A 25,578-nucleotide genomic window follows, 5' to 3' on the forward strand; every position below is an offset into this window, starting at 1 on the left:
CAGGAGAAGGGGGTGGGACTCCCTAGGATGACGGTGAAAGGGAGTTTCAAAAACAAACAAAAAAAGCAAAAAACAAAAAACAAAAAACCACAACCCCACAATTGCACAACAGGATCAGAGGGCAAGTAGCCAGGACTGGAGCCAGAAGATGGAGGGCTCCCAGAGCAATGTTGCCAAGAAAAAAAGAAGAAAGGAACTTATAGATTGACATGTTTGACCAAATTGTAAGGAGTTTTCTTGTTCTGATGGAAAGTTTGGGTCTTAATTAGTGACAGGTACATAAATTAATCAAATCGAAAACTCAGGGAAACTATTAAATCCAGAAAAAACTAAAAGTAATACAAGAATGGAAATACAATCATAGTATGCTATATGGCTTAGCTGTTAACAATTTTTATATAATCATAATAAGGTGAACATTGAATACATTGAGTAAATGAAAATGTATTATATAATGATATTGTGAACATAGGGGAGAATTTCTATGTATGGAGACGTTATAAGAAAGACATAGCTTAATCTTTTATAGAAAATCAGAAGTTAGACACATAAAATTTTAAAAAATCAAGAGATATCAGTATTGGCATGATATTTACAGCTCAAAAAATGATTACCTCTGGGTAGGAGTTTGACATAGAAAGAAGCAGGAAATTGCAGTTAGTCCCTGGTGAAATTTTATAGTAGGTAAAAAAGGACCCAGCAGTATTGCTATCACCTAAAAGCTTGTAAGAAAAACAGGAACTCTGACCTCATTCCAGGCTTACTGAATCAGATTCTGCCTTTTAACAAGAGTGCTGGGTGAAATTCGAGAGGAATTATTCTCAATGTGTGTATCCTCATTGCGTTTAATCTCAAAAGGGAGGTGGAAAATTTGGAGATATAAAGCTTCAACAATTTATAAAATGAGCCCTGGGAACATGCGAACATGTAGGATTATTTACACCAGAAAAGTCAGGGTGGGCAGTTGGAGGTGGCAGGGTCACCTGAAAAGAAAGGAAGGTCAACACTAAGTATGCATTAATAAGTCAGAATCCTGTTTGCATTTGAAATCTGAAATAATAAAAACAGTCTAATGTGATGATATGAACAACAATTCTGTGATTATGTGAGAAGACTTCCTTGATAATGAGAATGCTACATTTAGGATTTGTTATTGAGAAGGAAGTAGATCTTTGTGATACTTTACATTGCCTGCAGGTAGTTACATTGACTAGAGTGGAATCACTTCTTACTGGGTTAGTAGGAAGTTATGTTTAATCAAAATTCTGCTTAAAAATCCCTAAACCACCCCTAAAAGTACTCCCAGCACGTCAACACATCAAACAGCCAGTTCCTCTTCTCCAGCCCCTTTATGTTAAAATAAGTTGCTCTTTCTTTGGTTGAGCTTGAGACAGACTAGTTGTCTTGAGTGCATTAATAAGTCAGAATCCTGTTGCATTTGAAATAGGCACCAAGAAGGTGTATTTTTGAAGAATAGAAAATCTCACTGCCCTCTAGGGAGGGGATGCTTACACTATGCAAAACACTGAAGAATCTACAACTTTCACTTCATGTTCACTAATGGGTGCCTTTCACATTATCTCTGAGTTCAATGGTGCAGAACATTTGAGAGGCCTCAGGCAAGTGCACAGAGATCCAGTACTGTATGTAAAAACATTTAACCATTATCAATCAAGTTAACAAACTGTTAACATATGGTCTAGCCTCCTGCCTTGATATATCCTTCACATAACCTAATTGGCCAGGTTTTAGCTCCTCAAAGTCTTACTGGAACATGGTGGCATGGGTAAAGATAGCACAGCCATCTTGGGCCATTGCCTGTCCCTTTTGCTTCTACCTCTGTGAAGGGCCTTGCATGACCAGTGTGGCCTCTAGGTCTCTCCAGTGTCTAGACATGTTTGCACTGATGGTGTCATCTGTGTTTGGGAGAGTAGACTTGGAGAGGCCTACACAAGCCCTGGAAGTGGGGGCTTCAGGTCTTCTGGGCTGGGAATTCTGGGGTCCTGGATTCTGGGTGAGCACATTGCCTTAAACCCACAGAAGACTTTCTTTGTAGGGAGGACTGCAGCTGGAGGATGACTGAAGGAAAACTTTTGGAGCTGAGGTGCTATGATATTGTGATATAATAAGAAATCTATATTTGGTCCCTGCACCTGGTTACTGAGACAGAGCTCCTAAGACCTTTCTAGATGGAGATGTTAGGTAAGTCTTCTGTTCTAAAAATTTGGTCTTTGACCCTGGTTCCTGACACAGGTTCCTAAGATCTTTGTAATTTCCTTACTGATAGGATTGTCTGACACAGGGCTCCTAAATTCCTGGAATTTTCTGGGTGAATTTTCTGGCATTTTCTATTCTAATGAAGTGTCTCTTGGTGGGCTTCTAAATAGCCTCAGGATGAGGCTTGGTTGCTAGGGGAACCAATCATGTGATTAGAGAGTTGGAACTTCTACCCCACTCCCTGACCTCTGGGAAGGGGAGAGGGATTGGAAGTTGAATTCATCCACAATGGCAATGGTGATCAACTTTGTGATGAACTGTATGTAATGAAGCTTCCATAAAAACCTCAAAGAACAGATTTTGGGAAGCTTCTAGGTTGCTGAAGACATGGAGGTGCTAGGAGGGTGGCGCACCTGGACAGGGCATGGGAGCTCCACACCCCTTCTCCATGCCTTGCCCCATGCATCTCTTCCATTTGGCTGTTCATCTGTATTCTGTGTAATATCCTTGATAGTAAACCAGTAAATATAAGTAAAATGTTCACCTAAGTTTTGTGAACTGCTTTAGCAAACTCATTGAACCTGAGGAGGGAATTGTGGGAACCCTCAATTTATTGCTAGTGGGTCAGAAGTGCAGATCACAACCTGGGACTTGCGATGGGCATCTGAATTGGGGGCAGTCTTGTGGGACTAAGCCCTTAGCCTGTGGGTTAAGGTAAAGAGTGTTAGAATTGGGTTAAATTGTAGGACACCCAGTTTGCGTCTGCTGGAGAACTGGTTGTTAGTGGAGAGAAATTCCCACACACATTTAGGTGACCAGAAGGGAGGCATGGAGAGTAACAGTAGAAAAAAGTTTAGTGTTTTCCTCTTACAGGTCCCATTGCTCTCACATTCCAGCCTCTATAGTTTAATTTCTCTTTTTCTTTTTGAGACAGAGTTTCGCTCTGTCACCCAGGCTAGAGTGCAGTGTCATGAACTTGGCTCACTGCAACCTCCACCTCCCAGGTTCAAGTGATTCTCCTGCCTCAGCCTCCTGAGTAGCTAGGACTACAGGCATGCGCCATTATGCCCAGCTATTTTTTGTATTTTTAGCAGGGACAGGGTTTCACCATATTGGCCAGGCTGGTCTTGAACTACTGAGCTCAAGTGATCTGCCCGTTTCGGCCTCCCAAAATGCTGGGATTACAGGCGTGAGCCACCATGCCTGGCCTATATAGTTTAATTTCTATGCATAAATATACATATGAGCATTCAGTACGGATAGCTTCCTCAGCTCTTTGAGTTATGGAACCTGTGTGTTCACCACCAAATAGCAGGGTCTTAAAAGTGTGAGAAACCAGGATTCCACAGACAGAGCAATGACACTCAGGGTCGTCCATTAGCTTTGGAAAAAGTCTTTATGCTTTATACAGTACTTTACTGAACTGAAATGTGGGTGGTGAGAGGGTGATTATTTTCTCAGTGATTCAAAATAATTTCTAATGTTTACTTTAAATCCCTGATGCAATTGTGAGGCACATTTAGAACAAAATCCAGCAAGGAAGCTGACCTACTATATGCAAGACTGGAGGAAAGACGCTCTGACCAAAGAAAGCATTATTAATTTCACAGCTTGCATGACTGTCATAGTCTTCATTATTTCATCAGTGTAGTCTAAGCTAGAGATACTATTCAGTCTCTCATTCGCAGGTTCCATCCCTCATAGAATGGAAAAACATCATATATAAGATGCATTAGGGCCTGGCACGGTGGCTCACGCCTGTAATCCCAGCACTTTGGAAGGTCGAGGCGGGCAGATCATCTGAGGTCAGCAGTTCAGGACCAGGCTGGCCAACATGGTGAAACACCGTCTCTACTAAAAAAAATGCAAACAATTAGCTGGGCATGGTGGCGTGTGCTTGTAATCCCAGCTACCTAGGCGGCTGACACAGGAGAATTGCTTGAACCCTGGAGGCGGAGGTTGCAGTGCTGCACTCCAGCCTGGGCAACAAGAGTGAGAAACTCCATCTCAAAAAAAAAAAGGATGCACCATTAATGTTTGTATCAAAGCCATCCTAATCATCTAAGATGATTACAGATACAAAATATCCATATTAATGATATTTACATTATATGGTACATTACATTATATGGCACTGAATATAATAGCTGGATTGACTGTATTATACTTCTAAAGAAAAATACCCATTGAAAAATCTGCTAAGAAACTAGAAAACTGGACAACCCACTTAACTGGGGCTCCACTTGGAAAAAAAAGTACAATGAAAGGTAGGTCTAGATGTTGCCATATTCTTCTCTGTTTCTTCTGCTTAGTGTCTAATAATATACCTTGGAAACCTAGAATATATTAACAAATGGTAATAGTTTTGTTTGGTTTTGTTTTGAGATGGAGTCTTGCTCTGTTGCTCAGGCTGGAGTGCAGTGGTGCGATTTCAGCTCACTGCAAGCTCCGCCTCCTGAGTTCACGCCATTCTCCTGCCTCAGCCTCCCAAGTAGCTGGGACTACAGGGGCCCACCACCACACCCAGCTAATTTTTTATTTTTTAGTAGAGACGGGATTCAACCTGTTAGCCAGGATGGTCTCGATCTTCTGACCTCATGATCCACCTGCCTTGGCCTCCCAAAGTGCTGGGATTACAGGCATGAGCCACCACACCCGGCCAACAAATGATAATAGCTTTTAACTTGACAGAAACCTCTGCTAAGAAAAATATGACTGGGATAAAGGGTGATTTTCATCCAAATTTCTTGCTTATCTCTTAACAATCCATAATTTGTTGTAACGCCCCCTACGGAAAACTATGTGGAATAGAAACAATTCAAATAACCCTTTCATTTAGTGAATATTTATTGAGCACCTATTATGTGCTAGACACTGGGTTAGATCATGGGAAACAATGAGAAGAGAGGAAAAGAGTGGTCCAATCACATGAGAGATAGCTTTTAATCACAGAATCAGAAGACAGGAATGTAAAATGACAACACTGCTTAGCTCATAAAGCCCTCTGCTGCATTCTACAAAGTCTAAGGTTTTAGTAATATTTTTGTACAATTTCTCCCTCAAAAAAGTGTTGCAACTCTTCCAATTAGTTCAGTGAGAAATCAACTTGCTATGCAAATACCTGGGCTAGCTGGGGTGTGAGTAGCGTGTCTGTGTTTGAGAACACTGAACCTTGAAAGAACATCTGTTTGGCTATTTTGTTAAATGAAACTCAAGTCACTCAGGCTTTGCTAATAGCTTCATTGTGCTTCATGACTTTCCACCACATAAACAAAATTACCTAACACCTCAGTCTGTGGCTAAAACTGTCATTTATCAGTTAAAGCCCACTGACAAAGAGCAAACTGGAGAGACTGCAATTCCAGCTTCTCTAGTCAAACAGTTTTCACATTTCAATAATCACTCTCTAGCTGGCTCCCGGCTAGATAAGGACCTCCAGGGAAAGGTTGCTTCCTGTGAATGTTTATTTTACAGGGACAGACTGATGGCCTCAAAATCTGGCCACTTTCTAGGTGATGAAATAGTTTATTCGCATTGACTCTTCCCAGGAGAGAACATAGTTGAGAGAAAGGCAGTGATTACTGAAGTTGATTTTATGATAGCGTGTCTACAGATTCCTCAAGGAATGTTGTGAAATTCCAAAGCAAATTCTTAAAATTAAATTCATTTTGAAAAATCTAAAGCTCCTACCCTGTGTTGCATTTCTGAGGATTAAAGAATCTTAGTCAAAGGAACTTCAGAGATTGTTTAGTCCAATGAGTCCAAATGGTTTTTTTTTTTTTTTTTGACCTTGGTACATATTCTTGAAAGTAAACTTCCCACCAGAGTTTCCATCTGTAAATACATAAAATAAAGCTGCCTTGATAGACACAGGTGTGAGGGAGCCAGAGCTCCACATTTCCCCAACCCCAAGGGCGAATGGGGTTCCTGGGGTACCTCTTTGGCATCTTTGGGTTTTCGAAGAGAATGGGTCTTGTACAACTTCCTCCTTTCACCCAATCCTAAAGCCAGGAGCCCCGGTGCGTCCTGACAGGTCAGCTTTTCTTGGGTAATCTCAAACAGTCACAGGCTGCTGCAATTCTAGGGAGGTTTGGAATGGCAACTTAGGGAAACTATAATTTATGACATCTTTGTCTGTTGTCAATCATCTAATAACTATCTGATACAAACTCTTGCAACCACAAAACTAGAATGGAAGGACCTAAAATTGTGTGTGTGTGTGTGTGTGTGTGTGTGTGTGTGTGATGGAGGTGAAGGGCATTGGAGTGGTAGCAGGAATCCCAGACATGAAATCCCGTAAAGGGGCATACACAAATGGTGACCTGAGGTTTCAGGGACCTGGACATGGAAGAGGGAAGTGCCCAGAGTCCCCTGAAAGGGACCACATCTCCAGCAGAGCAATTGGCAGGTGAGCAGAGAAGGAGAAAGATCGACAGTTGTCTGAAGTTAGGTACCACGTTTTAGAGCCCAGTTTTCCCATCTGTGTAGACACCTGCTCCCTCCAGAGGAGGCTGATCTGTAAATACCATCACCAACATCTACACAGCCCACCACCACTGACTCACACACAGCTCATTAAGGCCTCATAACAACCCTTAGAAGTGTAGGTTAACATTAGCACCATTTTGTAAAAAAGGAAACTGGGAGTTAGAGAGGTTAAGTGGCTTGTGCAAGCTCAGATTGCCCGAAGAGGCAGAAACCAACACTGCTATCTCCACTATCCCACCGAGGCACGACACAAGTGCAAAAGGAGACACAGTAGATGAGAGAGGTCAACAACATTTTCTGAGGAAGCGTTATTTTAAATTATGGTGTGAGACAGCCATGATTTCTGAGCAGGTGGGTGAGGTGCACTCTGTGAGATAGATAGGGTGAGGTGACGGGGCAGGAGGAGTGCCAACCAGCTCGCCTCTCCCAGGGAAGGTTCTGCGACCCACAGGCAGCATAGCAGAGGGGCCAGGAGCAGGGACACTGGATCAGACTGCCACGGTTTTATCTTGGCCCTGCCATCAACTGCCCCCGCAATCTTGAGTAAGCTGTGTGACCATTCTTTGCCTCAGTTTCCATAACTGAAATAAGTATGAGGCTAATAGTCCCTACTTCACAGTCTTATTGTAAGAGTTACAGAAATCAGTATTAGTGAAGCTCTTAGTGTCCAGTATATAGTAAATGCCACAAGAGGATTGTTGAAGACATTCTTAGCAGGCTGTGAACTCCTGCTACAGGTGCTCACAGATAAGCAAATGCAACTTTTTGAAACTTGAAAACGAGGTTACGATATCCTAGCTTCCTGTTTTCCCGAAATTTGTGACCACCATCCCTGGCCTCATGACTTTATGAACTTCACTTTATTGCCCGTTCTTTCCTCACTCTTTCCTAACCTTCGCGTGATCATCCTTACTGAATGGCCAAGCCCCCGATTCCCGGCTTATCTTCCTTCATGTATTTTGTGACTAGTCAACTGTTACTGCCGCACATTAAGATACGGTTCAAACTGTGACTTGTTTTAAATGTACCTAGGAGTCATACTAAAATTCTACCAACAGGTGGAGCTCAAGGAATAGCTTAAAATAAAATCAACCCGATTCGGCAAACCTGGAAAAAAAGGGAAGAAATAAAATCATTCTGATATGACTGTATGATTTTGCTATTCATCAGAAAATAAGAGGAAATAAATTGAAGGCAATATAACTAGACAGTGTTAACAAGACAGTGGTTGGTTTTTCTACAGTGGAAGACGATTTACTTAGATTTCTGTCTTTAGGGAAATCCAAGGGAAGATTTTCATTTTACATTCATAAAGATCACAATATACTACAAGAGTTGAGCTATTTAGATTTATTCAATTTGCTTTACTTAAGAAAAGTTCAGGATAATGATGCTTAGTCTGTTTAGATTCATAAATAATACTCAGGGATGTCAAGTTGAATGAAATGTTGCAACTCTGGCCAGAATTCCAAGGAGATGTGTGAAATGAGCTTTTATTTAAAGTGTGCCAGTGTTTAACTAGGAAGTTTAGAAAACCTTTATGGGTTTCTATAAGCTGGGAAGAATGTCTCCCACTCATTTGTTTTACTAGAATCTCCTTAAACCCAAAAACTCTGCTCTTGTGATTTCTTTGACTGCAGAGACCTGCTTAGGGAGCTCTGCCCTGAACAGCAATTCTACCCTGGAAGACTGAGCTTGTCTTCACTGAGGCTATGATGTTTGGCAAATGATCTTTAAGACACAATTAAGGGAATGAAGAATTCTTGGAGGGCAAAATGGTAGCGCATTAAATCTTTTGTGATGGATCTTTATGGTTTTGTGTGGTGTGATAAATTGGATGTCATTGGATGCTGGATTTATAAAGCGCTTTTCCTCCAAACAATTCAAAGATCTTTTTCATAGGAGCTGTGATTATAAAACCAAGAGTTTGGATCCATATGAACCACCTCAGAAATAAACCTCACTGCTTCAAAATCACATCACGTAGGTGGTTTTACCCCTGCAGTACCTCTGAGCAGGGCTGTTGAGCATGACTATCCTGATCTCTTAGAGGAAAGAAAATGCACTATTTCTTCATCAGATCATTTGCCAAACATCACATTTTCAGGCCCTGGCAGAGCAGGTACTCAAACCCAGGTTTTCTAGTTCCAAATATATACGTCATTGACTTATGCCTTAGTTTCGAGGTCAACTCAATAGATGTTCTCCATGGTCATGTCCCGTTCAAGATTTGACTACTCTATCGTCAACTAACTCAAATGTGAGTACTCAGACTGCATCAGTTTGTTCTTTCATTCAATTTGTCTAGTAAAATGCAAACATTAGAGAGCGAGGTAATTGGTATCTCAAAATAATAGGGTTGTCTTTTGCCTCACATATCATAATTTTTCAGCCTGACTTCACATATGTGAGAAAATGAGTGAACGAAAATGAAGAATGACAAAGATATTTCTTAATAATGGACTGACTAAAGAAACTATGGCATACCTATAAAATGTAATGTCACATAAGCAATTTAAATCATGTTCTCCAAGAGTATTTAAAATTATGGAAAACTGTTCTCCAGGCTGGGCACAGTGGCTCACGCCTATAATCCCAGCACTTTGGGAGGCTAAGGTGGGTGGGTCACTTGAGCCAAGTGGTTCAAGACCAGCCTGGGAGACATGGTGGGACTCTGTCTCTACAAAAAATACAAAAACTAGCCAGGTATGGTGGCACACGCCTATAGTCCCGGCTACTCGCAAGGCTGAGGTAGGAGGTTCACTTGAGCCTGGGAGGCGGAGGCTGCAGTGAACCAAGATCTCACCACTGCACTCCAGACTGGGCAACAGAGAAAGACCCTTCTCAAAAAAAAAAAAAAAAAAAAAAGATACTTTGCTATGTGAAAAAAAGCATGCTATGAAGCAATGAGTATCATATATTTTTAAAATAATATATACATAAAGACTAGAATGATGTATACCCAGATGTTAATAGTTATTTTCTTTGGAGGGTGTTATTATATGTTATTTTTATTTTCTCTTTTTAAAAAACTTCCTCATATTGTCTGCAATTATCACCTTTACATCTATAATCAGAAAAACATGAATTTGATTTTATATGAAGTCAAGCAGTTTAAAAGCTTTGTAAAAATAAGATATTATGAGATCTAGTCCCAGAAAAATTCTGTAGGAGAAAACATTTCCTACCTCATTTCCTTTACCTCCAGCACTGGACTTCATTTCCTTTGGTTGCTTTGTAAAAGAAAACAACAATATTTAGATGAAAAAGCATTATCAGCTACATACTAAGTTGGTCATACCTGTTGCAGTCATTTTCTTGGCCACAGTTTTGACTTCTAGAACAGCAACATGTTTTCAAACTCATTGAAACCTGACACAACTGCCCAGACTTGACAGAGAGGAACTTCCTGTCCCACCCCATGGGATGCCACTTTAGAAACTTGAGTTGGCATATCACTAAGACTTTAGCTTTCAGCCAACATTTTGAAAAAATGAAATCATGCTGGGAACTTGCAGAATCCATACAGCACTCCTTTGCACCTGGAAAGCATCATTTTAGCTAAGCTGTAGGTGATGATTCCCAATCCCTGAGAAACCAAGCCTAATGGAGAAGACTAGAAAAATAAACTATAGGGCAGTGTGTACCATATAGCATAGTAAGCTATTAAATGACATTACAGGGGAAGAAGACTTACTGACACAAAATAAATGTGCATTGATACAGATTACTGAATGAAAAAAAGAGGCAGAAAACAAATTATGTAGTGTGTATTATTTGATCCCACTTTAAAAATACATACATATAAATATTTTAGAAAAAAGAATGAAATTGTAAAAATGAAGATGTTAATAGCATTGCAAAGTGGTGGAGTTACAGGTGACAATTTTTAAAATTTTGATTTTTTTTTTTTCTTTTGAGAGGGAGTCTCTCATTGTTATCCAGGCTGGAGTGCAGTGGTGCAATCTCGGCTCACTGCAAGCTCCGCCTCCCGGGTTCATCCCATTCTCCTGCCTCAGTCTCCCAAGTAGCTGGGACTACAAGCGCCCGCCACCATGCCTGGCTAATTTTTTTTTTGTATTTTTAGTAGAGATGGGGTTTCACCGTGTTAGCCAGGATGGTTTCGGTCACCTGACCTCGTGATCCGCCTACCTCGGCCTCCCAAAGTGCTGGGATCACAGGCGTGAGTCACTGCGCCAGGCGAATTTTCTGTATTTTTAGTAGAGATGGGGTTTCACTGTGTTAGCCAGGATGGTCTCAATCTCCTGACCTTGTGATCCACCTGCCTCGGCCTCCCAAAGTTTTGGGATTACAGGCGTGAGCCAAAGCGCCCGGCCGATTTTTATTTTCTATATTTATTTTTGTATTAAAAAGCAATTAAAGTTATTATGCATAAGATAACCAATGTGAAAATGCTTTGCAAGAGCAAAAGAGCACTGTAAAAACGGAGGTTTTGTTATTTTATATATTGTACCTGCTGAAATAAAGACCTGATTTTTGGTGTGTTCCTTCTCCTTCCTTTTCCATGTGACTTTTTTGGGAGACAGACGTTTCTAAGTTAAGGGCTCTTCCTACTTTACTTATTACTATACCTGGCCCCTTGTTGAAAATTCCTGGAGGGTAGGAATTGAGCCTAACAAAAAAGAGTGCTAGTTACAAGGGTGTCTATAATACATTATTCTTTATTACATTTTATTTACTTGGCAGTTCACACAGGAAGGATTCAATAAAAACAAAACAAAGCAAAACAAAAACATACTCCTCAATACTAAAAACCAAACAAAAACAAAAACAGAAATCAGAATAAATTTCTGTATGCAGATATCTTTCTGTTAACCTACATTTTATCTTTTAGAAAGTAGACTTTTTGAGGCATATTCGGTGGTGCCCAAACATTCAGTGAGGCAACTGATAAATGTTAATAAGCAGAAGGAGGAACATGGTTTCTGGTGAGAAAAATAGGTCTTTGGGGATCTAAGAACTATGCAAAGAATTAGAAAGAAGGCAGAAAGATAACTCTAGGTCAAGAGGAAGTGGTAAAAGCAAGAAGCAACAGGATGAGGCTGGGTCAGAGCTTTCCAGACATGCCAAGGTGAACTGTGTACAGCTGCTATACCCAGGAACATCCTATTTCCCCAAGCTAGCCTCCTAAAATGAAAGCGCTTTTAGCCAGACGAGGTTATTAGAGATGTAAAAATGAAACCAGGTATGCCTATCCATTATTGCATGTATGTGTGTGTGCCTTTATACTTTTGTATTTGTATATCATAATTCTACACATTTTTGTGGTACACATGATATTTTGATACATGTATACAGTGTGTAATGATCAAATCAGGGTAATTGGGATATCTATAACCTAATTTATCTTTTCTTTGTGGTAGGACCATTACAATTCTTCTCTTCCTGCTATTTGAAAATATACAATAAATTATTGTTACCTTCTACATTATTATTATTATTATTTTTTTTTTTTTTGGAGACTGAGTCTTGCTCTGTCATACAGGCTGGAATGCAGTGGCGCAATCTCAGCTCACTGCAAACTCCGGCTCCTGGGTTCAAGTGATTCTCATATCTCAGCCTCCTGAGTAGCTGGGATTACAGGCGGTTGCCACCACCCTGGGCTAATATTTGTATTTTTAGTAGAGACGGGGTTTCACCATGTTGGCCATGCTGATCTCGAACTCCTGACCACAGGTGATCCGCCCGCCTCAGCCTCCCACAGTGCTGGGATTACAGGGGTGTGAGCCACCGTGCCCAGACCCTTCTATACTATTGAAAATCATAATTTATTCCTTCTAACTGTATCTTTGTATCCATTAACCATCTTTCTCTTATTCCCCCGCCCTGCTTCCTTTCCTAGCCTCTGGTAACCACCATCCAACTGTCTGCCTCCAAGAGATCTACTTTTTTAGTTCCCACATGACTGAGAACATGCAATATTTATCTTTCTGTGCCTGACTTATTTCATAATGACCTCCAGTTCCATCCATGTTGCTGCATATGACACAATTTCATTCTTTCAATGGCTGAATAATATTCCATTGTGTAACACCTCTCTATTTTAAGACAGATTATCTCTGTCCTTATCAGCAAAATCAACTGACCAACTACTATGTATACTTAGGTACTCTGTCTTCATTGTTTAGAACTCAGACCTTCTAAGTTAAGGTTCAATGCTCTTTCTACCATTTTAATTCTTCACTGATGGCATGTTTTATTTCTCAATATGGTTCCTAATTTCTTTTCTTTTTTTTCTTTTTTTGAGACAGAGTCTTGCACTGTCGCCTGGGCTGGAGTGCAATGGCACAATCTCAGCTCACTGCAACCTCCGTCTCCCGAGTTCAAGCGATTCTCCTGCCTCAATCTCCAGAGTAGCTGGGATTACAGGTGCCTACCACCATGTCTGGCTAATTTTTTGTATTTTTAGTAGAGACGGGGTTTCACTATGTTGGCCAGGCTGGTTAGAACTCTTGACCCCATGATCCGCCGGCCTTGGCCTCCCAAAATGCTGGGATTACAGGCATGAGCTACCGTGCCCGGCCGGTTCCTAATTTCAAATAAGAAATGTTTAAGCACAAAATATACTGAATTATAAGGCCTATTAGTAAAGATGTCTCTGATTTTCGGGAAAAAAACCTGTGTAACTTTACTGCCAAACTTACCAAATGTCGAAATTCTACCGAGAGACTCCCATTGGAAGATTCTTCAATAGACATGGCTTTGACATTAGTTCCACAAAGTACAAATCTTCGGTTGCTGGAGAGGAAATCTTAGCTATTTACATGGTCTCAGGTAAAACATATTTATAAGAGCAGCAAGAAAGATTCCACAAAGTAAATGTCTTACCTTAGAGTTGAAACATTCCTGTAAAACCAAGAAAATTCTTTAAAATAAGCTATTTAATAGATCTAGGAATAACTTTCTATACTTTATTTTTAAAATTTATTTATTTATTTATTTATTTATTTATTTATTTATTTATTTTGAGACAGAGTCTCGCTCTGTCGCCCAGGCTGGAGTGCAGTGGTACAACCTTGGCTCACTACAACCTCTGCCCCATGGGTTCAAGCGATTCTCCTGCCTCAGCCTTCTGAGTAGCTGGAATTACAGGCGTGAGCCACCGCACCTGGTCTCTATGATACTTTAAAGGATAGTATATAAAATTGATTTCAAGTTTTTATAGTAAAATTTTAAATTTAAGATACCATTGAGTTTTGTTAAATGTTTGAACTTCAAAGTCAAATATTTGAAGTACACTCATTCTATAATGTTAGAGAAGTAAATTTAAAAGTTCAAAATTATTCTATAAAATAAGGGCCATTCATTTTTAAAAGTCTTACATTTTGAATTACAATTCAAAATGAAATTAGAAAACTTACTTGTCAATTGATGCTTTAACCTTTACCTGATAGTTTAGTTCTGGCAATTTTATTAATAGCCTGGAAAGAGATATCAATAAAAAAAAAATCAAAGATAAAAATCAAAAGTGTTTAAAAACCCTTTTTTATATTTAAACATTCAAATATACTTATGAAATATGCATATAAATAAACCTTACACAATCTACAGTTTGTGTTTTAAAAATGTACAATGCCTTTTTAGTTTGCCATGTTAAGCATTATTGACAAACACTTGGAACTGTTTCCATATTGCTTCAGTTGATGTTTGCTGGATAATACACTGGTGAGGTCAGAAAAAAAAGCTATATATTTTGGTTAAAGCCCAAATGTGGGTTAAATGTATAGATATAAAAAATTGTTGTATGGCTTCATTTTATCCTCATATTACCAAAAAAAAAAAAAACACTTTGTAAGCTTTAATAAGTGTTTTATGGTGAACATACTAAGACAGAACTCTAGTAAAATATGGAAAATCCCAACTCGAATACATTTGAAATCTTTCAAAACACTATATTTAAGTAACAGCAAAAATGTTCATAAAAAACCCAAACTTCAAATGAACAAGTAATTGAAGTTCAGTGTAAAAATTCCTTTAATTCCTTCTGGTGTCAGCCCATCCTTTATTCTTTTGCTTTCTCCAGCTCCTCAGATTTCTGTCCTGTGATGTACCCTACCTGTGGGTTCAGTGCAGTTTCAGAGATAGTCATTCGATCCCTCACACATTCATTCATTTACTCATGCCCTCATCCTAAACTTTGCTCATTCACTCAGCATGCATTGAGCTCCTAATATTTACCCAGTATACCCTTAGGTACCAGAGAACTGATGTAGCAAAGACTGCAGAAGGGAGAAAAGTGGACGTGGCTCTATGTAATAGGAGGGAGTCCAGGCACACAAATGGAATATAGAGAATATGGTGACAAGCAACTCACTGGCATTAGAGAAATGAAATCGTAGCTCATGGGCAGCCCAAACAAAAGGGTGGGTAGAATGTTGCAAAGGCTCTTTAAAAGTCCTGTACAAGGCACAAGATTGGTTTAGGGTTTGGCGTATGTTGAGTATGCAGTGACTGGTAGTGAATGGTGAGAAGGGGGCATAGTCACATAAAATAAAGCCAGATGTTTTTCCTCTCCACCTTCCTTTTTATACTACTTCAGGAAGGATCTGATTTACTGCAAGATGCTGACAAGTCCCATGGAGTCATTCTTCCCCTTCAAGGTCATTTTTCCCTTTGAAACAGGAGGATGCAACGGTATGGCAAAGAGGGGTTTTAGGAAAACCTTGAGTAAAGGATCACCTATCAAGACGGTGGGGAATAGGGTGCAGAGGAGGAGGAGGGGGACTTAACAGGTACAAGAGGAAGACAGAGCCTACAACCAGGGGCTAATGTTCTATGCCTCTGGCAATCAGTTCACACAACATGCAAGTGGTGCTGATTCAGAGTTAGAATTTTTTGCTAGGCAATCCCTACTCATCTCCCCTTTTGTCCCAGAGAGCATCTTAGACTTACTAAATCATCTATAGGAGTGTCTCAAGGAAAAGTAGAATGTCCACCACTTCTCCATCCTGGTTCACTCTCCTCCGAGTTATATAGAGATGTGGGAATGAAGAAGGAACAACTTTTGATAAGAATGCCTATTTTTAAATTTTACTTTATTATTCTATTTTATTTTTTGAGATGGAGTCTCGCTGTTGTTGCCCAGGCTGGAGTACAGTGGTACAATCTTGGCTCACTGCAACCTCTGCCTCCTGGGTTCAAGCGATTCTTGTGCCTCAGCCTCCCAAGTAGCTGGGATTACAGGCATGCGCCAACATGCTCAGCTAATTTTTCTATTTTTAGTAGAGATGGGGTATTGCCATGTTGGCCAGGCTGGTCTTGAACTCCTGACCTCAGGTGATCTGCCTTCCTCAGCCTCCCAAAGTGCTGGGATCATAGGCATGAGCCACCATACCTGGCCAACAGTGCAATTTTAAAAGGAACCTAGCCTCAGCCTTTTGTTTTCAGTTCTTAAATCTTGGTGCAAAATTCACACAAAGAAACTGATTCAGAATGTTAATGGTGTCTTAAAAATGCAAACTGAAGACAAATGCCTTCTCTTTAAAAATGGAGTTCTAATAGTGATATGTGATCAGCAACCCTATCATAGAACCCTAAACTGCTCTGTACCATGGCATCACCACCTCTTGACCCCGTTAGTCTGTGGTTTCAGCTTTCCAGAGGTGACCTAGTGATGAGGCATTTAAAGCTTTAGTTCTTGGAGTTTCAGGCATGATGAGAATCTTTGAAAGTAAGAAGTCAAAGTCATTGTTCTCAGCATCATTAGGGAAAACTATAAGTTTTGATTGCTCATGCTAATAGAAAGGATCAAATTCACAGAGAAAGCAACAGTAACACAAAAGTTATGTCTTTAAATCAGGTACACAGTAGGGATATATGGAAAACTGTGGTACTGGAAGTTTTTGCGGAAAATCCAATAAGCCAGTTCCTGGATAATCTCAGGAGATGAATGTGCCACTATGTTTCCTGGATAGGATATTCAAAGCCTTCCAGAATCTGTCCCCAATCTGTCCTCTCAATTCTGTCTCCCCCTGCTCCCCACGATTACCAGACAGACCTAGGAAGCCATTATTTCTGTATTCCCACTCTCCTACAATCCTCCTCCCCTCTCCCAATCTCTCCAGTCTTTTCTCAAGTCAACCTTTTCAGCAATTAATTTAATTGTGCCTGATTATATGATTCCATACTTTTACGTCCTCATCTGCACTGTCATGCTCTTGACAAGCAGGGCTCTCATCTTCACATTTCTGTGGGTATTCCCCAAAGCTCAGAGCTGGGCACACAGCAGATGGTTCAATAAAGAACAGCTGAATGCAAGCCACAATGAGAGAAATTGGCCTTGATTATCCAGAGACTATAGCTTCACAAACACACGAAATCATAGATGTTTTGCCTACCTTAGTTTTACAGTGAACTGAATCAGGGTTTTAAGTACCAACGGCCTCTGAGGGTGGGTTGGCATACATGGCTGTCGCTCAACCACAAATGAACTAGATGAAAAGGAAATAAAGCACATCATTTGAAAACATTGAGAATATTGAGACTGAAAACCACAGAGGAACAGGATGCTATCCACTCACAAAGTCCAAATTTTCTACACTTAGAAGATACTCAAACCCCCAATTAAACTCAGATCTTTACACTGACTTTTTATAAATCATTTAACAGCAGTAAATGAATCTTAATTGTTATAATTGAGCCATGAATAAAAGCCCCAGTCCATTTAGTAATTTTTTTTCTTTTGAGAAGGGTCTCCCTCTGTTGCCTGGGCTGAAGTGTGGTGGCACGATCATAGCTCACTACAGCCTCAACTTTCTGGGCTCAAGTGATACTCCTGCCTTGGCCTCTTGAGTATCTAGGACTATAGGCATGTGCCACCATGCCTGGATAAGCTTTTTTATTTTTTGTAGAGACAGGTGTCTTTTTATACTGTCCAGGCTGGTCTACAACTCCTGAGCTCAAGCAACCCCTTGCCTCAGCCTCCCAAGGTGCTGGGATTACAGAGTGAGCCACCATGCCTGGCCAAAAATAAATTTCATGACTTTTTTTTGGACTAAGTATTAGGACTTCCGGTACATGTTAGTATTTTTCGTTTAGATTAGCTTATAAACATGAAAATGTTCTCCATCCTTTGTTTCATGGATATGCACATAAGAAAAAACCCTTGAAACTTTTTCTAAAATGTGAAAACTGAGCTGTAGGTGAGTGACATGACTTAGCTTGTGGAAAACTGAGCCAGTTGGTGAGAGAAGTGTTGATGAATAAATAGTGAAGAGTAGAAATGTGGATTCTGAAACTTTCTGGGGTTCTATTCACTTCTCCCTGAGGCTTGTTGTTGAATACTTCCCTGCCACTCTTCCACCTAAACACCAAAACCTTAGGCAGGGTGTTCTTACTTCACAGAATGGAGGATGCCATTGATAGCACTTCACTTACTTCTTGAAAAGGTTGTAGATCAAGAAGGTGACTCTCTCTAGCATGTGAGTTCTTTGCACTGGAATGGGATCACCTTCATATGTCATTTTGGTAGATTGCTCTTCTAGTTTCTCCAATTGCCTTCTGAGTTGGAAAAGACTTTCTGCCAATAGTGTAAAGCTATTGAACAGCAAATGAAAATCAAAGATAGTTTTTCCACTTAATAATAAAAAAGGATTGTAACAATGGGTCATAGCTAATAAATGTTAAATTATTAAGTAATTATTAAATTAATTAAATGAATCACTTAATTCTATTTAGGTTAGTGACACTTCTTTATTTTTATTTTCCTAACCCATTTTTTTCTTGAATATGCATATGTTAAATATTTTCAATGTTTTCTCATTTAAACCTTCAATTATATATGTCATCATTTATGAAATTTTATCAACATCTGGAACCAAATCCCTTTTAATTGTTATTTGTTTAAGCTTATTAAGCATATATATGTTAAAAATGTGGCAATCACTAAAGGGCAAAAAAAGAGCAAATTTAAAGCCATAAAAAACACGCTATGGTTGATGTTTTCTTATGTAAGCATACTGAAAGAAAATCATATGAAACTGATCTTCCCCCACAATATATATTTTTACAAGTCCTAAGTATTAGCCAAAAGTGATCAATGACTCTCTTTAGAGTAAGGTATATTTAGAAATGCTTGCCCCTGATAACTGCTTGGAATTTTATTCATTACGCACTGATCTCACCTCAGAAATGGAGGTGGCGGTGTGGTCCAGAAGCCTAGGAAAGAGTAAGATTGAAATAGACACGGAAGGGACTTCCAACTACAGGAGACAGAACATCTTATCAGACTTGGAAAGTCCACCTCGCCATACAGCAACACTTTCTACTTAAAGTATTCCACATATAAGACTATGGCAAGAGTGGTTGAATCCCTGCTGATTTTTGGTATGAGCTCCATTATCGGTTAAGGTCTTTATTGCTCCCTTTATTGTTGTTTTCACAACAGAGCACAGTGACTTGGAGAATCAAAGTGTCTTCCCAAGGAAAATCAATGTTTTAAAATGAGTCAAACTCCTTACATTTCTTGACAAGTAGGCCTGGCAGGGCAGAGCTTTTAGTGAGGGGGTCCCCAGTTACTACATATTCCATTGTATTGACTTGTTCTCTTAGGAACCAATTTTAGATTTTAACTGAACAGTTTCTTTCTTTTTCATATTTTCCAATTGTTCCTTCAGTCAAATAGTTTTATTTTGCATTTATGACATGGAAAACCCTATGAACATTTTAATCTTCTAGTACAAAGGGTAGTTATCTACATTTCATTGCATGTGTGCGTACATAGATCCAGAATGCCGGGTTGTATTAACCATTTGTGACTTTTAAAAACTGACACATACAAATTTATATATTTGTGGTATTTGTGGTATTGTATACATTTGATGTATGTAAACATTGTTGAATAGTTATATCAAGCTGAATAACATGCATTATTGCCTCACATACTTACTTTTCTGTGGTAAGAGCTCTTAAAATCTACTTTCTTAGTAATTTTCAAGTATACAATAAATTGTTATTAACTACAGTCACCATGATGTACAATGGATCTCTTGAACTTATTCTTCCTAACTGAAATTTTCTATCCTTGACCAACATCTTTGACAAAAGAAATCACTATGTTGAAAACACAAAACTAACATTTAAAAGTTGAGATATCTATTTTCAAGATTTTGAAACTAGTACTTCTTTATTCTGTCCTTAAAGAAAGTATATTGCCAGTTTCAAAATTTATTTGAGTGTTTTAAGATTGATATCTTGCATGTGAAAATTCAGCATTCGATAGATGCTTTCTTCAATTTCCCCACGAGATAAGAACACTTATACTACTTGTTTTCAACTGTAGATTTCTCAGGTGCTAACAAGCCATCAGTAAGCTGAATGAACTGATGTTGCAGTCTAAACCTGCACTCTCTGGCTGAGTGACACTGAAGTTTTGTATTTCCTGTGGTTTTCACTAGAAACTGCAGTCAATTCGTTTTACCAGTTCTGAAGCTGGTCGAGCCCATTGTGGAGTGGACCTCCAATGCAGGCGATTTGCTGCCGCCGCTTCCAGTCTTGCAGCTCTTCTATGAGCATGTTGTTCATTAACAGGTCCGTCTCATAGATGATTTGGGTCATTTTACTGAGAGCCTCCTAAAAACAAAGGGGACTACTGAAGAGAGTTTCATAAGAAATAAGTCACTTAGAATTCAATTTACAAAACTATTTGACCTGGTAGACAAGGGCTTGGCTAAAATTTTGACCAAATATTTTACTAAATACTAGCTTCTATTTGCCAGGCCTTTTCAAACAATTAAATTATTGACAATAAAAGATGTCATGAGAAAAGAAGAATGCCACAGTTTAACATTCTCTTCATGTGTTTCAGTATAAATATATTGAATTTGTAACTCCTGTGGCAATGATATTGAATCTTGTAGTCACAAAACTGTATAGTTGCTTATTAAAAGGATATTTATATATTTAATTTATTTTTTAAATAAAGATGGTTATCCATTTATATTAAAATGAGCTGACTAAAATTTGAGGCTTTCTATGTTAATTTTTATTAGGACTTTTTCTGGGTTTTGGAAGGCATAATGGAGAATTATAACTTTCAAAGGTCTGGGGGTAGAAGATATGAATTTCTGTTCTGGCATTATTGTAAGCTATATAAATGTGAGCAAAGTATTTAATTTTGCTGAAACTTGGTATATTCTCATTTATACAACCAATTGAATGAACTGAATTATCGTCAATGTTCCTTCTCTTTTTAAAATGTTATTCCTAAAGTAGAATAAAATGTCATGCATAAAAATACATAGCATAGATTTATTATGCATAAAAACATTAACTTTTTCTTGTATTAACTACTTGCATACTTAAAATCTGATATATAACTAAGTTTATAATTAATTTAGGGTAAAAATAAATGTTGTACTTGTTTGTGCTCACACAAATTCCTGCACAAAAGATTGAGCCAAACTTTTAGAAATGAACTACTGATTTATTAGTGACTGGTTAAATTTCAATTGCATTTATTTTTCAAGATAGGTAGAAAAGTGAAATAGAGATGTTTCCCCTCCTTAAAAATATTTAATTAAACCAGAAAAAAAGTTCTTGCTCTCCTTGGAAGAAGTTAGATGGAATACATTCAGTTGCCAATGAACTATTTTGAAATCTAGGAAATTGCTTAATACTACATCATTTCTCAGAGTAGAAACTAGAATATTTATTTTTCCAATAAGATTTTAGCAGTCATCAAATGCTATTTTAATTATATAGGTGCAGTGGAACCCATCTCAGCATATTAAGTACATAAACTAAAACAGCCATGTCTGAAATAATGACAAATAAAAATCATGTAAAAGTTCCACCCTGAAATTAATGTTAGCTATAGTAAATGTATCACATAAGCAAGATAAATAGTCTCTAAAGAGGTCCAGCGTTGTAAACTCATGAAGAGAAGCATGGCAAACAGCATGGGACTGTTCCTAGAAAACTTGCCGTTTTTTCATTCAGTAAATGGAACTGATAAAATCTGACAGCTTGATTCTTTTCAGTTAGTCTAAGTTTAGAAAAAAGGAGAAAAATAGTCAAAAGCCCAAATTAAAATTCTTCACTAACCTTTCTCTTGTAATCGAGGCTGTTAAGCATTTCCTGCAGTGTCAAAACTTCCTGATTCATCATGGCGCTATTCTTGTCACTCTGATCTGCAAAGGTAAAGAGATCAGATTTAGAGTCCTCGCCAAGTCAGAGCTCTCTATTCCTGAAAGTCAAGTCAGCCTCAATCCACCACCCTAAAACAGCCCTGGCCCAGAGAACTAATTGGGTTCAGTAGAGGTGAGCTTGGAAGTCTCTGTCTGCTCATTTGCCAGGAAGAATTACATCCAAGCATGAAGAAAAGGACCTCTTTATTTTACAGACCTTCAGGAAAGACCATTCTGCACTTGGTGTCTTGTTTTGTCTTGTTTTGTTTTGCTTTGTTTTGGTGGTGGACAGAGGAGATAAAGTTGCTGTAATGGATTCCTTACTGGATACCGCCACATTAATTATATACTTGGTTATTTGGTAAAAGTAAGGAAGGCGGGGTTCACCCTTTGTGCCCCTGATTAAATCATATTTGACTCTCTGTTGTCTTCACCTACCCCTCCCTGCTCTGGTTCATATGCAAGTTTTATGAGAAACTGCCTGATAGAGTTACAGTCTTATCTACCTAGTCTCATGAACTAATAAAAGACTAAGTTCTTTACTTTCCCCCACTTTTTTTTCTTTTCTTCCCCAAAATGCGCTAGCCTCATCGTAAAACTAGCAGTGGGCCAGAGTTGTAACTTAGAAAAATATCTGACTGAAAAAAAAGATTTATCCTTTTTTACATGGGGATACATACAATAAATAAACATTATATTATTCAATTTGAACATTAAACTTTATTGACATAGTGATGGGGCTCAGAAAATGACACCCCAAAATAATGGAACTAAAGCAGCAGCCTCAAGGTCTCTCTCAATCCTCTGTCTCTCCACAGCACACATGAAGTGCTCGGAAGCTCCCTGATCTACCTAGAAGATGGACCCCTAAGAGGAACACAATTGCCTTGGATCCCTTCCCTGAAATTTCATTAATCAGAGAAACTTAAAACTCATAAAACAGAGGAAAAGTCTGAAAATTAAACACCACACCTAGAGCCCAAACTTTGTCCCAAACCATTGCTTGTTCTCAGGTTCCAGTCAATTCTTCAAGAGTATTATTTACTAACCACTGTCTGAGCATTGGGTCCATTCATTAACTTTAAAAATCATTTGCTTCTATATTTCCAACCTCCCTTTCCCTTATGAAGAAGGGCATATCAACATCTGTACCCCACTGGATTACTAGGTAACCATTCTCCTGCTATTCTCCCATGCTGTGCATGTTAAATTAATTTGCATGCCTTTTTCTCCTATTGATCTACATTTTATTAGTGCATATTCAATTAACCTTCAGAGGGTGAAGGGGGAAGGTTCCCTTTTTGCTCCTACAATGGCAAATGACTGTTTATACCAACCATTCATGTTCGTGAAAAATGGGGACTGGGAATGCTGATTTGACTTGTGTAATTGTGAAAAAGAGGTCCCAGAACAACACTGGGGCAAATTTCTCTACAAAACAGGACTAATCTCTAGGAACTCATTTCTGGTTGTAATGACTCACAAATTTACTAACTCCTAGATCCCATACATAGCAAAATCTTGCTTATGTAGCATTTTGGCAACTGAAAACTTCTTTAGCTAACCTTTCCCATCTTCACCAAGGATATAATAACTTGTTTCCCTTGTATTTTTCTTTTCACTTATAACAGGATGGGACAAACAAAATAAATATTTGTGGATTTAGGTGATAAAAATAATCATTTTAATTCATAATGGACATGAAGCACTGAAAAAGTGACTCAAATCATAACAAATTAAGTTCAAAATAATCTAATTTTTAAAATTAGTAGTTTGCATATAAAATTTGGAATAAGGCTGTCTTCAATGAACATCACTTGATTACATTTACAGTTGTTCTAAACCCTTTTAGGGTCATGAACTCCCCCTTTGATAATGAAACCCAAGTTTGTGCCATTTCTTCTGAATGGAAAAGTTGTATGTACAAATAATTGTGAACTTTTTTTTTTTTTTTTTTGAGACAGAGTCTCACTCTGTCGCCCAGGCTGGAGTGCTGTGGCCGGATCTCAGCTCACTGCAAGCTCCGCCTCCCGGGTTCACGCCATTCTCCTACCTCAGCGTCCCGAGTAGCTGGGACTACAGGCGCCCGCCACCTCGCCCGGCTAGTCTTTTTTGTATTTTTTAGTAGAGACGGGGTTTCACCGTGTTAGCCAGGATGGTCTCGATCTCCTGACCTCGTGATCCGCCCGTCTCGGCCTCCCAAAGTGCTGGGATTACAGGCTTGAGCCACTGCGCCCGGCCAATTGTGAACATTTTGAATAATATTTCCTGGAAGGCAAGGCATCTTAAGCATATCAGGAGAAGAACCCAAAACACCTCATCTTCACGTAAGAAAAGTTATGTTTGACCACAATCATTCATATTTCCTTCAAGATACATTTTAGGCCAACATTTTAATAGTCAAAGATGATTCTGTAAATGGAAAGTTTATATCTGATTTATTTTTTTGAATTATTTTGAAATAATTTTAGAGCTACAAAAAAGTTGCACAAATAGCATAGAGTTGTCATATATCCTTCACTTAGTTTCTTCTATTCTCTTACATAAACATAGTAAGCACAATGATCAAAACAAGTAAATTAACATCAGCACAATTCCATCAACTAAACTAGACCTAGAATCTTGCCAATTGTTCCATTAACTGCAACATACTTTAAACTATTTTTCTATTATTATTTGTAAATCTTAGGTCTTGTAAATATTCTCTTCCCCTTCATTTTAAGAAAACACCTAGTTGTAAACAATTTCAGTGTTAAACCACAGAAAAAATAGTAAAATAAATTGCAGTGACCTTACATTTTGACATTTATGCAATTATTAAAATTATGTTTTTGGAGACTTTTTGACACGAGAAAATACTTAAAACGTTAAATGCAGTACACAAAATTATATACAACATGATTTCAGTTTTTGAAAATAAATACATAGATGTGTATGTATGTGAACATACAGAGAAAACACTGGAAGGAAATATATTTTGACAGTATTTATCTGTGGATAGTGAGATTTCATCAGATGTTTTTAATGTTTTTGCCTATATTTTATGCTTTCTTCTGTGAAACACATTTCTATTTTATAATCTTAGCAAATTATATTATTAAAATACTACTTGTAATTTTCTGATCATGTTAGGCAATTATTATTACTTTTGTTTCTGTGATAATTATATTTTAATTCTATAGGAGAAGGTTTTTATCTTTTAGAGACCTATGCTGAAGTAGGGGTAATTCCTCATGCAGTGTGAAATTTATGTTGCATTGATTGGTAATTTACTTGGAAGTAGTTGGATATGCATGGATACACACACACACTTAAACACTCACGCACACACATATTTATATGCAGAGAGAAGGAAGAAGCAAAACAAGAAAATACTCCCTATATTTCCCTAGGCTCACCTAAGGAAGTAGATCAAATTTTTCAACTCTGTCAGTGAAAAAACTCTACTCAAGATGCCTTTTTGTCTCTAGACATAATTACAGAAAAAACAAAAACTTACCCATTGTCTGAATTGTTTTATACCTGTAGTCAAATTCGTCTTGCAGGTCTTCTAAGTATTTAGTATCTTGTTCTGTCATCTTTTCGCAAAAGAAAACATACTCACTCTGCTGTTACAATTAAGCACGTCAATCAAACAACATCATAAGTATTTTAAAAAACTGCTTGGTGCTTCCAGTCTCCAACAGCAACCAAAGACCATAATGAACCCATGCTTCTAAAGAGCTAA

At 38.4% G+C, this 25,578-nt stretch overlaps 1 protein-coding gene across 3 annotated transcripts in view; it reads right to left on the minus strand.

The window, feature by feature from the left end:
• STAT4 (signal transducer and activator of transcription 4) overlaps nucleotides 1-25,578 on the minus strand; it is a 147,490-nt gene that overhangs the window by 14,805 nt on the left and 107,107 nt on the right. For all 3 annotated transcript variants that reach the window (XM_023217763.1, XM_023217773.1, XM_023217781.1), the window contains 9 exons: nucleotides 25,351-25,429; nucleotides 21,769-21,854; nucleotides 20,144-20,295; nucleotides 18,103-18,261; nucleotides 17,064-17,156; nucleotides 14,088-14,147; nucleotides 13,555-13,572; nucleotides 13,371-13,464; nucleotides 9,894-9,938 (listed from right to left, as the gene is read on the minus strand). In XM_023217763.1, coding sequence (XP_023073531.1) covers nucleotides 9,894-9,938; nucleotides 13,371-13,464; nucleotides 13,555-13,572; nucleotides 14,088-14,147; nucleotides 17,064-17,156; nucleotides 18,103-18,261; nucleotides 20,144-20,295; nucleotides 21,769-21,854; nucleotides 25,351-25,429 — 786 coding nt within the window. The remainder of the gene's footprint in view (nucleotides 1-9,893; nucleotides 9,939-13,370; nucleotides 13,465-13,554; nucleotides 13,573-14,087; nucleotides 14,148-17,063; nucleotides 17,157-18,102; nucleotides 18,262-20,143; nucleotides 20,296-21,768; nucleotides 21,855-25,350; nucleotides 25,430-25,578) is intronic.

This window comes from Piliocolobus tephrosceles, chromosome 11 (assembly GCF_002776525.5).
Source record: "Piliocolobus tephrosceles isolate RC106 chromosome 11, ASM277652v3, whole genome shotgun sequence".
Taxonomy (NCBI): domain Eukaryota; kingdom Metazoa; phylum Chordata; class Mammalia; order Primates; family Cercopithecidae; genus Piliocolobus; species Piliocolobus tephrosceles.